Genomic DNA, 15,466 nt, shown 5'->3' on the forward strand with positions numbered 1-15,466 from the left:
ACGGCCTTTAACCGAGGCTTTATGTCGCTTTGTTGTCGTTTATCTGGGACGTAGAAACTGCGAAATGAACATGCACTTTGCACTCGCTTTTGACCATCAAAATTTCATCCAATAAGATTGTGTTAATGTTTTCACTTTTTTCAAGCATCTTTATTTGGCGCCAAATTCTAAATCTCTGAATTATCTGTTTCATATAAAAATCGCATTAAATAATGAAAAGGTTCCATTACATTCACGTTCAACGTTAAATATATTATGAGAATTTAAACTTAGCTCTTTAAACGACCATATTATTCGGTACGATCGAATTATAAGGATATCAACTCTTATTATCCATCAATAATTAATCGAATAATTATTTATGAAGGTTTATTTAACTTTTATTTTAATTAAATTACTCTTTGATTGGTTTGTCTAAAGTCTATTGACTGTTTAAAGGGGTTAGGAAGATGGCCAAGGGTGTGTCAAAATGTTTGTCTCTTAACGAGTGACTGGCTTCTGACACGCCCCATTATTACGGCAACGACGCGAAATTAAACCGATGATCGTTTTCTGTAATGAGTTTACGGTTAGCTAGCAATTAAAATTGATTCATTGACGTACTTCGCAATCGTTCTGTCTTTATAACGGCAGCCGTCTGCTGCGGTCGTAGGAGTACGACATCTCGCGCGTATATTATATTTGCGGTGAGGCTGCGCGAGTCGCTCACGCATCTTCCAGGGTGCGTTTGAAGAAATTCAGTATTCCCGGTATCTGTAATGAAAACCGAAGGATGACACAACGGCAGTTAATTCACCGTTGGCACAACTTACCGTGACGCGTCTCTATACTCGCCAGCTATAGCAGCTCGCGTGCTGACACACGTCTACTTCGCGTATTACGCGTAAACTGTAATCGCTGGCGAAACGTTGCACATGCTGCGCGACACGTGCATCCGTCTCCAATTCGAACGATAGCGCAAAGTCGGCGCTCATTATCGGATATCGCGTTTCCGTGCGGAAATAGAAATGCTCCGGTTATCAGGCACTTTCAAAATTTTAAGTCGTGCCATTTCTTGTTTCGAAAATAGCGACTTTCGTCGATACACCTATATGTAGGTCAATCTTCTATTTCCTTTATTAACTTTTTATAAATTTAATTAGTCCGTCAGATACTTCTATGTATAGCGTGACAATTGACATTTCAAAAATAGATTGCAAGATTGAAAGTATTGCTCGCAAGAGAACATCGGAAATCCTTAAAACACAAATATAATTCTTTTAGATTTTTAAAAATATATTTTAATATTTCAGATTGACATAAGTATTGGATCGTACATTACCTTTATTCTAAATGTTAAAAAGATCGTTACGATGCGGAGGCCTGGTCTCTTGTATTTCCTGCAAAGAGAGGCAGAGGTTCATGCAAAAAATTCGAAATTGCGCAGAAATTTCAAAGTCGTACGCGCTGATCATCGTTTAGTATCGTAGCTTTCCTACATTCGATTTTTCCTTTCTCTCGCAGAATTAGAAATTCGAGTTAAAACCTGACCTGTTTCTGTTTCGTAGTTCGTTATGAATTCCAGCGACGCGTTGCCAGTATTTTTACACGTGCAACGACCTTTAGGAAGAAGAGTATTCAGCGAAAGTGTCATTGCCGTCGACACGCTACACGTCGCCGACACGTCCGTCCGCTTTCCCCGTGATTTCCTGCGGAATTGCCCCTATTCGTTTAGCTCTCATATTTTTCATATTTTTATCTAAAATCTCGGATTTACGCGTTGATGTATGCACATGCAGGAGGAATCGTCTCTCCGCTTGACGCGCGTCCCGGAGAAATCGCGATTTACTTCGTGATATTTTTCCCTGCAACATGAATATAGTGTCGCGAATAATGCAACAGAGGATGACGAATTGCAGAAGTAGTTTGCTTTGTTCTGTAATTTAATGGCACATATCTAATAAGCTAACACGAGCTGTTAAATTAATAAAAACATTAGTACGAGATACTTTGATATTAATTCATTCTTTTCTGTTTCAATTTTTTCCCTTTGTGTAATATTTTTTTTAAATACTTTTTTAGTCTTTCATGAAAAAAATAATCTGAAACTAATAAATTAATGCATTAGGACATTTATCATTTGCGGGGATTTTACGAAAGAATTCATATTTTTTACGTAATCTTTAGTACATTTATTATTTGCGAAAGAATTCACATTTTCTACATAATCATTAAGATATTTATCATTTGTGGGGATTTTATTAAAGAATTTATATTTTTTACGTAATCTCATAAAAATCCAGAATCCGGAAAAAACCGTCGCGTTAACCGCAAGAAAAAACCGAGAAAAATTGATTCACCATCGACGTTTCGTCGTTGCTTACTCGACGGAGTAACAAGTTACGGCAGTTAAACGAGTTATTGTCGACTGCGGAGGCGCTAAATGTTGCGCTTGCTATACAGAAGTACCATTATACGCGAACATTTGCTGACTGATGGATCCTAGCCAGGATGTCTCATAAATTTTCATTTTGCCTTATTTTTGAGAGAACAACACTCTTGACTTTGACGCACTAATTATTATAATGTAATTATTACCCTCGTAAAGTAAATGAACAAAAGAGAGAAAAAAAATGCAGTGTTATCTTCTGGCATCTCTTTTTGTGCTTCCTTAGTTTTGCTGAATTTTAAATGTCATAGAATAAACAGCATCTTTTTGTAAATTTCGAAAAATCTAATTTAAATACAAAAGAAATGTATATTAATTGTATTGTTTGATACTTTTCCAATGCAAAATGTAGAAGAAAAGCGGCCAAATTACAAGGAACAATTAGAGGGTGTAATTTTTTTTTAAACAATTTATTTTCCTTTAATATTACATTAGTACGTTTCGATCATACTTAGTCTTCATCAGTTACCATGCATAATAATAATGACTTCATTGTTAAAAATTGAGTGTTTTCTCGCGTTGACATGATCTCTTACTAAATTTAGGCATAAGTTGATCGCGATATAAATTTGTCGATTAATATACGTTTAAAATAATGTTCAATTGAAAAGTTATTAACTTGACTAAATTTTTTAACTCGATTAAATTTTTTTAGTTTAAGTATTTAAATATTTAACTTAAATACATAAAATACTTGAACTTTGGTTTATGCATTTATATATTTAACTTAATTATATATATATATATTTTTTTTTATTTTTATTTAAATACATACTTGAACTGAAGAAATTCAATCAAGTTGACAAATTTAATCAAGTTAACAACTTTTTCTCAGTGTAAATATAGTCGAAACTAATGTTAAAGGAGAACAAATTGATAAAAAACTACACCATCTAGTTGTTGCTTGTAATTTGGTCTTTTCCCTTCCAATTAAAATACCTTTTAGCTAAACAATTTTTTGCAAAAATATATTTATAATAATTTTACATTAGTAGTAGTGAACAAATTATATCGAGACTGAACTCGCAGTACGATCATTGGTATTTTAAATTTTTTATTAGCGCTTTGTTTTTTGTATTGCAAAGTTTATGATCTTATTTACTTTATAATTTGATAATTATTGCAAAGTACTCTTTGAAATTGAATAAAAAAATTGGAATTGTAAAGTGCTACTTGAAAATCATTACATTCTTCATTTCTAATGCAACAGCTATTTCTAAATTGCTCTGGAATTTCCGAGGCGAAATTGTGAATCTCTTTTTCTCTGTACCATTAAAAGGATGATTCGTCGGTGACTAGCTCGTATCATTTCGTAATACACGGTTGGCGTTTTTGTTGCCGATAAACAGGAAGCAGCGCGCATGCAACATCGAGGTAACACTTTGTACACCGTGTTCGTATTTACAACTTAATATTCATATCACGTATCGATATGGAGATTAATATTCTGACTTTGTCCGCCATTCTTTTTCATCTTTCGCGATCTTTGTCTAGCGGTATATACTCATAAAACCGTTACGTTGTCTGGAGCAAAGGTTGCATTTAAAGCGTTATAATAACATACTTTAAGATGCTAATCTAATTTAATCCAAGCACCGTGAAATATTTTAGAGGTCATCGCGACGTTTCCGTGTGATATAAAGATTTCGGACACGTGCCCGCGAGAGGAGGCTCCGATTATTCTCTAGATCCGGCGCGAAGACGAAAGACGAAATCCTAGGATAAAGCAACGTGGGATGAATACGCGGTGTCCTTCCGAAACGACTAACATTCAGCCGCGTCTGAATTTTAAAGAGGCGGACCCCGTCCCGTCGGACCCCGCCGCTACTTTGCGAGAATCCGGCCCCGTTCGCGGCGCCTTTGACGCTACGATTGAGCGAGGCGAAAGAAAACGAAGGAAAGAAAGAAAGCACACCGAATAGTTTGCGTTCGCGAAACCCTCGCCATGGGAAGTCGGCATACCGGCGGTGCCGTGGCGTTCGGGCTCACCCGTGCCCGGGCCTTTCCATGCAGACGTCGATAGACGCAGGCCGAGTGTAACGAGCGCACACCGGTCCCTTTCTTATTTCTTTCCGCGAGCCACGCCTAGCCCACTTGCCCCGTGGAACATTCGCGCGTGCACCCTTCACCGCACGCTACAGACCGCTAGCGCTGGTGCAAGACCATGCACATACACGCTCCGCTCCGGCAGGAAACGTGGGCGAGAGAGACTTCGGGCGTCGAGTGTACCTCGGCACCGAAGCTCGATGGTATCGGCCGAATCGGACGCAAATCGAGCGATTTGAACCGCTCTCGTTTCACCCGGCTCTCCCCGGGCGTATCGGCGCGAAAGGAACAATTTTAGCTTCGCCCGCGTACAATACGTAGACACGCGGAAAATGCGCAGCCGGGGCTGCATCGCGCTCTACATACACGTTCGGCGGAATGCTATTGTTAACACGCCCGCGTTCGACGGCGGTGCGAATGGTAATTAGGCGATTTCGCTCGCCGAGTTTTTTTTTTTTACATAACCCGCGATGATGTCTAATGATGTTCCGCTGTTCAGGAGAATTGAACACTTTCGTGCATCGCGAAACCGCACGCGATTCATACGACACCGGTGCTGGAAGTTTCTCAGCACCAAAGTTTTTCAGGTGAATAACGGTTTTCCAAGTCGTTTCTCGCGTAGCTATTGATTTTTCGCTCGATTTCCCATTTCCACTTTCGCGCATGGTTCGTTGGAATAATCGAATAGTTTTTTTGACACATTCCGACGTGGCGTCTTAGTAAAAAAAATGCTTGAATAGGGATAAATGTCTTAATTAATGGCCTAATAAAAAAGCGAATCCAATTATCATCCAACTTTATTTGCAATGTTGCATGTAGACGAATGCGAATACTAATAAACATGATACTCTGGCATGTCATCTGTTTTATATATTCTTTTATTTATATATCATTAACATGCGTATTTTAATGCAGTTCTTCAGACTGGATGCAATCCTCGTACTGAATGTTCCACGCTTTTTTTTTAATTTTTATCTAAATATGTGACATCTTAAGTAAAATATTTCGGAGGTAGAAGTTGTGTGTTTACTGAGAATTTGCATATACGAAGTAAGGGCGTCTAGAGAGAAAACGCAACCGCGGATGAATCACTGTCTCTTATTTAAACAGAGCGCCTTCGTGGAAACAGGCTTGCGACAGTGTTATAAATAAATTTGCATATACTTTATAAGTCATCGATACTTTCGTTTACTCTCGTCTTATGGAAAAATTGATGAGTTTACGTGCCATTTTTAAATTGGCGAAGCAACGCTCCAAAAAAAAAGACAAGATTTTCTTTCTTATCTACCTATATTTCAAAGTCGCGATACTTGACTGGTTAACTACTATTTTTTACGTACTAGTAACCGCGGCCGTAATCCAGATCTATTCCACGAACCACTGATCTCAGCACAGGATATTGCGACAATGATCTCCGTCTATTACGCGCAGGAAATATGATGTGTCTATATGTATATATATAAACACCATATATTACTCCATTTCCAAAGGAGTTAAACGACTTCTTCCGAAATCTATTTTCGATCACTTGGCAGGCGAAACGGATTCACAAGGTAACGCGCGCGAAAATGGAGCCAAAATTATTATAAAAACAATCATGGACTAATGAGTCACGTTTTCGAGAGAGAGAGAGAGAGAGAGAGGCCTGAAAATACAATCGGATGCAACCGCGGGGCACGGCGAATGGATGATCGACATGGATCCGTAGGTGCACTCCCGATGCTTCCTGCGCGTTGTGTAGGCGTGTGTAAAGAAATTGTTCCCAGCACACCGCGCCTCTGTCAATTAACGCTACATCCGTCTTGAGAATAATTTAATTGCGGCACCCTTGAATATAACGGGCCGACGCGATACTTCGCAGCAGTTAGAATTTATGGTGCAATTTCTCCCGCGCGAGTTTCTTTTATTACAAATCAGAGATATCGCTATTACTTTCCACTTCGTTCCCGTGCGAATCGTTAGTGTAAAACGTGTTTCGCAAAGAATCTCAGAACGCGCCGAGAAACGGAATGAGCCGATCAAGATATCTCAACGATCTGAAATATTAATGGTCATATAGAATTTATAGAATAACAGGATAAATGGTAAAAAAAAGTAACTCTTCTTGTTGATACTTCTGCTTTGGAGAAAGTTTGACACTTTTAATTAGTGCGCATGATGCGATATTTGTGTTCTGCACATTTTGTTTCTATGAAATATCTTGTCAGCTATAATTAGTTACAAAATTTATATAATTTTTTAATACACAAGTACAAGTACTTTCTGAAGAAAATTAACGTGATGTATCAGGATTGATAATCATTTTTATATATAAAGAACAACGTTGTTAAAATAATGATTTTTATAAATAAATAATTTTTATACTAGTGAACAGCATTTTAAATGTTGTGCATTTTGTACATTTACAAAAATTACGCTATTATGCTTTGTTCAGAAGTTGTCGAAAATTTATCTGGTTTTCAAAGGCTTTCGGATTTCACTCTTTAAACGTTTGGTTATCAATAAAAAAAACATGTATATTCTTACTGCATTACAAATCCAGTTTTATTAAAGTCGAAGACAGCGCCTGATTGAGAATTTTTTTTTGTAAATATAAAATGAACTTAAAATAAAAATAAAACTTGGCATGCCAATCGTTTTCTTAATTCTATTACTTGTAAAATTTTGTTTTTTCTTATGTAACAATTAATGTCATAAGAATCGTTAGATTAAAAGTGGTCAGTGTATATGACTAGAAAGTCATTCGATATTACCAGTCGATATCTTTCTTTTTTGTTATAATAATAAAAATGCAACAAAATTTAACGACAACGCAAAGTTCTCAAATGGTCACCCATCCAAGAGATTCCGTGTCCAATATTACTTGATTTCAGTGATTGCATGAAAACTGATATTTAAGTATCGTTAAGCACTTGGATGGCCGTTTGAAAGCACCATGTGACGTTGTTCTCCAACTTTTTTTTGCATTTTCATTATTATATCGAAGAAGAAAAATAATATCGAATGACTCTGATATTCGTATTGATTAATCAATTAACGATTTTTATGACTTTCATTGCTATATAAAAAAAAACTTTTGAAAATGATAAAAGAGAACGATCGGGTATGTCAAGTTTTTATATTTTATTTTTAAGTTTGTTTTACATCATTTATAATAAGTGTTAAACATTTTTATAAATACTTTCCCAGAATTATTATTTATTAAAATCAAGAAAAAAAGATGAAAGTTTCGTAATTCTGTTTATGGCTTTCAAGAGAACATGCAGATCTAACTTGTCAAGAATTTAGCAGGAAACAAACAAATTTAACTCTTGAAACGCAAAACAGCACTCGTTCATTATTACCTAATTGGTATTATAAACGTGTCTCTTGGTAATAATCGCTGGCGATCGGACTTTTTGATGTAAAAGAGCGAAGTGGTCTCATATTCATAATAACTGTGAATCGTAACGACATTGGCGTGCGTAGCATATCATCCTTGCCTACTTATTAGGATGACGTAAGGAGCGTTAACGAGTTCGCGATCAGCGATTATCGAGAGAATCAAAGCGTCTCATCGAGCAGGCTTTTTTTTACCGATCCCATATAAACACTCCACTGTGCTGTAAAAGCAACCGTTGTAACGGAGAGCGTTTGTGTTTACGGAGGTCGACTATTCGTCGGGGGCACGATACGGGGCTGAACCGGCGATTATACTAATGACTGCTTTTCTTGCGATTATACACGGCCGTTGCTGGCATCATCGTCGGCTATTCTGACATTATCCGCTATGAAATATTCGTATATCCCGTAAGTAGGTTGATTGTGCTCCATCTATGTCATATGGTGCAAAAGAAATCGTGCTTCACCAATTATCATCGCATTTTACTCATTTAACGGAACTGATTGCGCTCGGCGAGGTAACAGCTGCGTAACATTTGCGGTAGCCGGCGTTATTAATCGGCTGTTGATTACTCTCCCCGTTACGCGCGTTCATTATATCGGTATCAGAAGAATGTAATCTATCCGCAATTTTTGCGAGTGATCTATGCCGCGATGTACGCCGTGCAGAATCTAAACGCGGAACTACTGTATCGCTGTGGCGGTAATAAATCAGCGCGAATCACATCGTGAAAACGGTTTCTCAGATGAACCTCTTGAATGTCTGATCGCACCGACTTTTTTAAAAAGATTCCGTCGGCCAAGATCGTGTAACATAAAATGTTCTTGAACTTCTTCTTGCAATGATTTACAATTAATCTACAAATATATCGAGAATTAATATAGAGAATTTTTTTTTAATTATTACAATTAGTTATGGGACACGTATTTTGAAAAGAACTTTACTATAATTTTAGTAAAATTTAATTGAACTATTTTATATTTTATTTATTTTATTGTGATCGACAGATAATAAAATCAGAGAAAGATTCTTCGAAATATCCTGTCTCATAAATATCTTGATTTTAATTCTAAGAGAAAAAAATTTTTCCCTCTATAAAAACGTGATGAAAAATGTTTTTATTATAATCATTAATATCATATCTCATATTTGTATACTGAGAAAAAAATTGTTAACTTGACTAAATTTTTCACTCGATTAAATTTTTTCAGTTTGACTTAAATATATAAAAAAATACTTGAACAGAAGAAATTTAATTAAGTTGAAAAATTTTGTTAAATTAACAACTTTTCTCACAATCAGTATATATTATTTTTTAGCTCTCAATATCGTCTAATTTTATTATCCGTTGACAAATTGTATATGTCCGCATCTTTTCACTTTTTAGCATAATACAGATGTAATTAACATAATTTAATTAAACTAGGAATTATGTTAATACAATTTCTTCGTTGAATTTCTTCTCGCTGCATTTGTCGCGGAATCACTATCTTAAGTCATCATTCTAATTCAATAACGCCTAAGACACGTCAAGAGAAGAAAGCCTCCTCCGCAAAAGAGATTCGCATGGGAAAGGATTCGCTTTACGAAATCAAAAACGAAATTAAAATCTCCGAGTTTAATTCCTGCGTGCTCGATCGAAGGTGGCGGCGGGGCAGACCTTTTTGTCTTTGCGTCTAATGACGGACCGTTTGAAGCGTGGCATCCTTTCCCCGTCCTCGTCGCCCCCGTAATTTCTGCAACCCTTGCGTAATCGCGATTATTTTACGCGGCGAATCCGACTGAACTCGTTGCACACGAAGTCGGTGCATCTCTCGAACGCGACCTCGGAAATCGTGCTTCTGCTAAAGCACGCCAACAACTCATCTCGCCCACACGCGCGATGATAATAGCTGCGTGGATCGCGGATCGCTGTAATCGGAAGAGAAAAAAGAACAGGCGATATATCTGCACGCAGCTTCCACGGTCGAATCAGCTATTCTATCTATGCACGGCAATGAAAAATGTATAATTCGCACGCGGCGCGAATATCCCGGATAGAGATGAATTCAACATGATCCATTCGTCATGGCACGACGGGATATGGCCTAAGTTGCAATGCATTGGGAAGGCTGCAACGCGTTACGTAAATCACCCTGTGGGTGTCATAAGGAACTCGTCGATGCCTGCAATGCATTATTACATATAAATGAGTTAAACAAGTTCTTCTCAGGGCTTGCACGATCATTTGCATAGGTAAAAAACTAGGGCACTGTGTGTCATTCGCCCAATTTTGCTGGGCAAAACTATTTCTATTTATTGTTGTACGCAAATATTTTTCATTATTCTTTTGTTTTGTAATTATTTACATTATATATGTTATTTTTAAATGTAAATTTGAAGGATTTTGTCCGAAAATACATATTTTTATCTAGAAAAATTTTAACGATTATATTTATTGTTTATAACTTCTGGTTAATGCAGTTTTATTTTAATTTTTTGTATTTCTAAAATTTTTAAACAAGAATATAAAGATTTAAGATATTATATCTATACGTTTTTAAATTTTATATTTCTAAATAAATTTCGGGGTTTTTTTCTCGATTCTGAAATTAAAAAAAAACTTATTTTATATCAATTTTTATTTTTAAATCTATAAAAACTTGCGGATAATCGATATCTTGTTTTACATCAACAATTTACATCAGTGATCTATAGCGGGACAAAAGTATTGTACTTGGTCGTATGCAAATATTTTGCATTATTTAGTTTTTTGACTATTTATATTATTAATTTTTAACTTAAACTGTATATTTGCAGAATGTTTCTATACAACTAAGTAAAAATATTTTAGTTCAGCTATATCGGGCAAATGGCACATTGCGTGGCGTTCTATTATTTTTGGAAGCCACAATTTAATTGGACGTTACGCTTCATGAACTAGAGCACGCATGTTACGCATCACTGGGATCCAGATTAGAAAAGTGCATGACAGATTTTGCTGGGAAATAGGAAAGGAAAGGAACGAAAGCGATATTTCGACCATTTCTCTCGCTTGTGAGGCAAGCCAGTAATTATCGGTAAGGCGGCGCGAAATTTATATTGTCTACGTGGATTGTCCCAATAATCGCGTGGGAACGCAAATCACTCGCGGGACATAACGGTTGCGCGTTAAGGCGCGGTCGCGTGCTGTCGAAGGCGACCAAGGAAACGATTTAATTTCGCGGAACGCCACGCCGCCCCGTACGAAGGCGCATTATGTCGCGCATAAATCAGAGGCAAAAGTTCGGCCGCCGATTTCGAAGTGCATCGCCCTGCATCGCGCTTTCTAACGCGGCTGGAATTACTACGAAATTCGTCACGCGTAAGTTACCGAATGGGTAACATCGCGGAGAAACGACCGGGCGATTTGCATAAGAATGCCGTGATCCCCCGAGAGCGCGCGACCGAAGGAAACCACGATCCGCGAGGACCCGATCGATCGTTGAGAACAATTGGATTTTCGTGCTGTGGAAAACGATTTCTGAATTCTTAATGTTGCAAATTTGACGACGCGAGCTAACGGACGTGATCGCGCGTTACATGTGCATTCGCAGAGGGATGCAATTTGCATAAAAGGCTCGCACGTCGGTGACGCCTGCTGCTCTACATTCCTCAGCGCGCTCAAGGTCCTCCTTTACTTTATCAAGGATGAAAAATCCATCGCTAATCCTTGCATACCGATGCTCAATTAATAGTGAAAGTTTCCGTGGTCGCATTAAAGAGTCTTCTTGGATAGGCGTTAATTACGATGAATCAAGTCTAGACTCGTTCTACTTTGATAAGTTTACCATTTCTATGGAAATTTATTTTATAAAAAATATTGAAACAAAAATAATATTATTGAAATTGTAAAAACAAAAAGTGAAACATCGATCCTATTCACAGTCATGAAAAAAATACTAACCTGTTGTTAATAAAACCAGATTTGAAGATGTATTTAAATAAAATTACAACAAAGCGTCGATTCTATTTTCTATAGTGAGAGAAAAATTACCAAATTTTAATAAATATTTATTTGAATAGAAAACTAATGAAATATTCACTAAATTAAATATATATTTATTTAGTACCACTAATTTAATTTAAGTATCAGTTTTTCTTGTAGACGAACTATTTATGCATGTATCATAAGTAAATATTTCATTAATATCCGAATAAATATTTATTAAAATTTAGAAATTTTTTTTCTTAGGGCATCTTTATTTATTTTACTTCAGTCTGAAATATGAAATATAAAATTGTGTAGCGAAATAATATTAAATAAAAAAGATAATCCTATGTTTATTTGAAACTCTAAAAATTGTCCGAACACACAAGATATTGGAAGATGATTTTATGTTACAAAAGCGTACTTTCGATGGAAATGCATCACTGGCAATGGTTTTTACTTTATTTGAGTAAAAGATTATAATAATATTTGGTAATGTTAACAGCGTAAAATAAATGTTCATATCTTATGCCCGGACAATTAATTTCGTGACTGTATATCGTGTTAATCAAGCGAATGATATCACAGACGACGTGCATTGATAATTTGAAATCGTTGATTTTTTGCGACGCGTGCATCCGACGCCGAAATAATACGTAGAGTAACTCTTATGTAAGGAATGAGATGGAATCGCGCCTTTCGAGGAATCGAGTGAATCCTCTCTGAGGTAACGCCTACAGCACACTCGCGAACTTACGGAGCATGGCAGCGGTCTCTCTACCGCGTTCTAATAACGCATCGACTGGCCCTTACATAATTGGAAAGCGCTCGTGATTTTCGCACTATAATGCCGAATTAATACTGCTGTAATTAAGGAGTGGATGCCCACTGAGCAAGCTAAACGCCCAGGGATTAGCGCAACAAACGAAACTTCATGCCCCACTTTTTCAGGTAGCGATCATTAATCAACTAATCCCTCGAGGCAGTTGATCGATAAAAATATTGTGGTATACATTTTTCAATGTATACCACAATATTTTTCACGCGCTTTTCGCCCATGTGTAATTTTTATATTTTACAGACTATTAATTTATTTAATATTAACTTGTTGAAAAATTTTGAAAATTATACATCGGTCATCTTATGATGTAAAAAAATATACGAGTATTTGTAATGATTTTTTAATGACGAAAGAATAATAATTTGTGATTCATGTTAGTTACTCTTATCGCACTTATTGCGCGCGAAAGATTTTATTACGATTTCTCCTCTGAGAAAATGTAGGATCGATAACTTTCAGAGATCTGTTTAAATATACTTATTGCGCGGGGAAAGGTTCAATTAAGATAGCTCCGTGAAAAATGTAGGATTGGTAGTTTTCAGAGATTTATCGTATCAACAGAGATTCAGGGTGGATGCTGCGTCATACCCCGGACTTTTCGATGTATTCTGTCATTACGTTATTGCTGTTTTATTGGCAAAGCGCAGTAAGACATGTATATGATCCCTCGCAATTATTTCCACGCTTAATTGGCGTTTTCGCGGAACGCTCTAGTTATTTACCGTTTTCGGCGAGCGATCACGCGGCTCGGCTCGGCGCAGGGCTCCTTTCTACTTCTTCCACCGTCCCACGGTATCCGCCGGCCGTGCACGTGACTAACGAGCACGCGAGGCACGTGCACGCATGCCAGACCTACTAAACAACTGTCAGTAGGTCTGGCCACGAGGAACGGAGGCGAGGAAAAGTGGAAAAAAAAAAATACTGCGAAACCGGCCGGACCGTGTGCGTTTTATCCACCGTGGTCGCGAAGTACCGCGCAACCTTGGCAAGTACGTCAGCAAGAGCTCCGTCGCGAAGAGATTATGGTGATATTTGTAGAAGCCGCGGCGGAAATTGTGTCGAAACTGGTCTCACTCGCTTTACGAAAACGGAGGGAGGGAAGAAACTTGCGTAACAATGAAAAAATTTAAAAGGCTACAGCTCCTCGCATTCATGTTTATGGCACTATTGAGTAACCCGTTTGTTGAATCATAAAGGGGAAGTCATTACATCCGTAAGCCATTTTTGTTTAAGCCGCAAATGAAAACGTAACAAAACGTAACTGCAAACAAAGATTGGCTTTACATTACATTTGCTGAACGAGCAAACAATTTTTTTTTGCGCGTTTTCTTCGAATCGTAAAAGTCGCTACATGCGTATATCTGTATAGCGGTTATTTTTATATGCGTTAAAGATGACATTCTTCCTTTTACTATTGTAGAAAACTTGGCGCCATCCGAACTGAAGAAACTGAGAAATAAGCAGAGAAAACAGCGCAGAAAGGCTGAACTCGAACGACAGCAAGCCGCCCAGGCCCAGGAGAAAAGAGAGCAGCATAACAAATCTCGACAACAGAACGACCCTGATCTCGAGCAACCCACGCTAGATGAATTAATTCCAGAGAAATTGGAAAGAGTTAGTATAAATATAAAGATGATAGAAGAATATTGTCTCTTAAAGTACATCTGAGCTTTAACTTTGCTTTTTTTTTGTGAAAAAAAAAACGAAAAGAAACAACTCGTTTTTATTCCATTGTAAAAAAAATTATATATTTTGCTTAGCTGCTTGACATTTAAATTTTATTAAAAATTAAATATAGCGACTATGTAAATTATGTTTTCAAAGACACGTGATCATTATACCTTGAAAACTCGACTGATCGACTTGCAATTTTGCACACTTTTTAGTAGACACTAAAACTAGTGGTTGACATGGGATTCTTTCGTACGATGTTTAGTTTTTTTATTGTATTCAAAAACAAGCAAACATTTATAGTGAAAAACCGATATATTGATTTTGGCTAACTATCATTTTATTCGAAAATACATCAGATCTATGTTTCAACTTTATAAAGTTTGTGTTATTTTGTTTTCTGATGACTCCTAATGGAAGCAGCAGTAATCATTCTTATAAAAATATTTTGCCATCTTTAGCCCGCGAGAATGGTTAGTAGTAAAAGTGTGAGCAATAAAAACAGTTGAGTAGTAAAATCATGCATTCAATGAGTACGACTCCGCTTTAAGTCGCAAACAAGGCAATTTATTTAAAAATATTCATATGCATACTCGCGTATATTCGTTATGTTCATTCGTAATAGACTACGCTTGAGAGTGCAAGAAACGGACATAAAAATGATAGAACAAACTAAAAAGCAACTGAAAGCTATCCATATAAAGTACAAGTGGTGAATTATTTTTGTAAGAGCATCGCAAGCACCGATTTTAAAAACCCTGATTTAGTAAAGCTTGAATAGCGATACCATTTTATATTATTATTTTAATAAGATTTAAATGTTAAATACAGAAAAGTATGATCTTTACAATGAAATAAAGACTTTTTTAGCACTTTCCACAAAAAGTTAAGATGTTTCCGTTTTTTCTAGTGTATATGTTCTTTTAAATCGATTGATTGTATATCGTTTAAACGTTAATGCTGAGATATACCAAGCAGACATAAAATACATATATATATTTTTTTCAGGTCGAAGATCCATTGGAACAAGCGATAAAGTTTCTGCAGCCCTTGCAAGAACTGGCGTCGAACCGGATAGAGACGCATCTCATGGCTTTCGAGATATATATTCGAAAAGGTACTTTCAGAGTACATTTAATAACGCAAGTT

General features: G+C 36.7%; 1 protein-coding gene across 1 annotated transcript in view; it reads left to right on the top strand.

Annotated features, from left to right (window-relative positions):
• LOC105196450 (N-alpha-acetyltransferase 15, NatA auxiliary subunit) overlaps positions 1-15,466 on the top strand; it is a 44,417-nt gene that overhangs the window by 24,991 nt on the left and 3,960 nt on the right. The window contains exons 9-10 of the mRNA XM_011162397.3: positions 14,067-14,260; positions 15,326-15,434. Coding sequence (XP_011160699.1) covers positions 14,067-14,260; positions 15,326-15,434 — 303 coding nt within the window. The remainder of the gene's footprint in view (positions 1-14,066; positions 14,261-15,325; positions 15,435-15,466) is intronic.

The sequence above is a fragment of the Solenopsis invicta genome, chromosome 2 (genome assembly GCF_016802725.1).
Source record: "Solenopsis invicta isolate M01_SB chromosome 2, UNIL_Sinv_3.0, whole genome shotgun sequence".
NCBI lineage: Eukaryota > Metazoa > Arthropoda > Insecta > Hymenoptera > Formicidae > Solenopsis > Solenopsis invicta.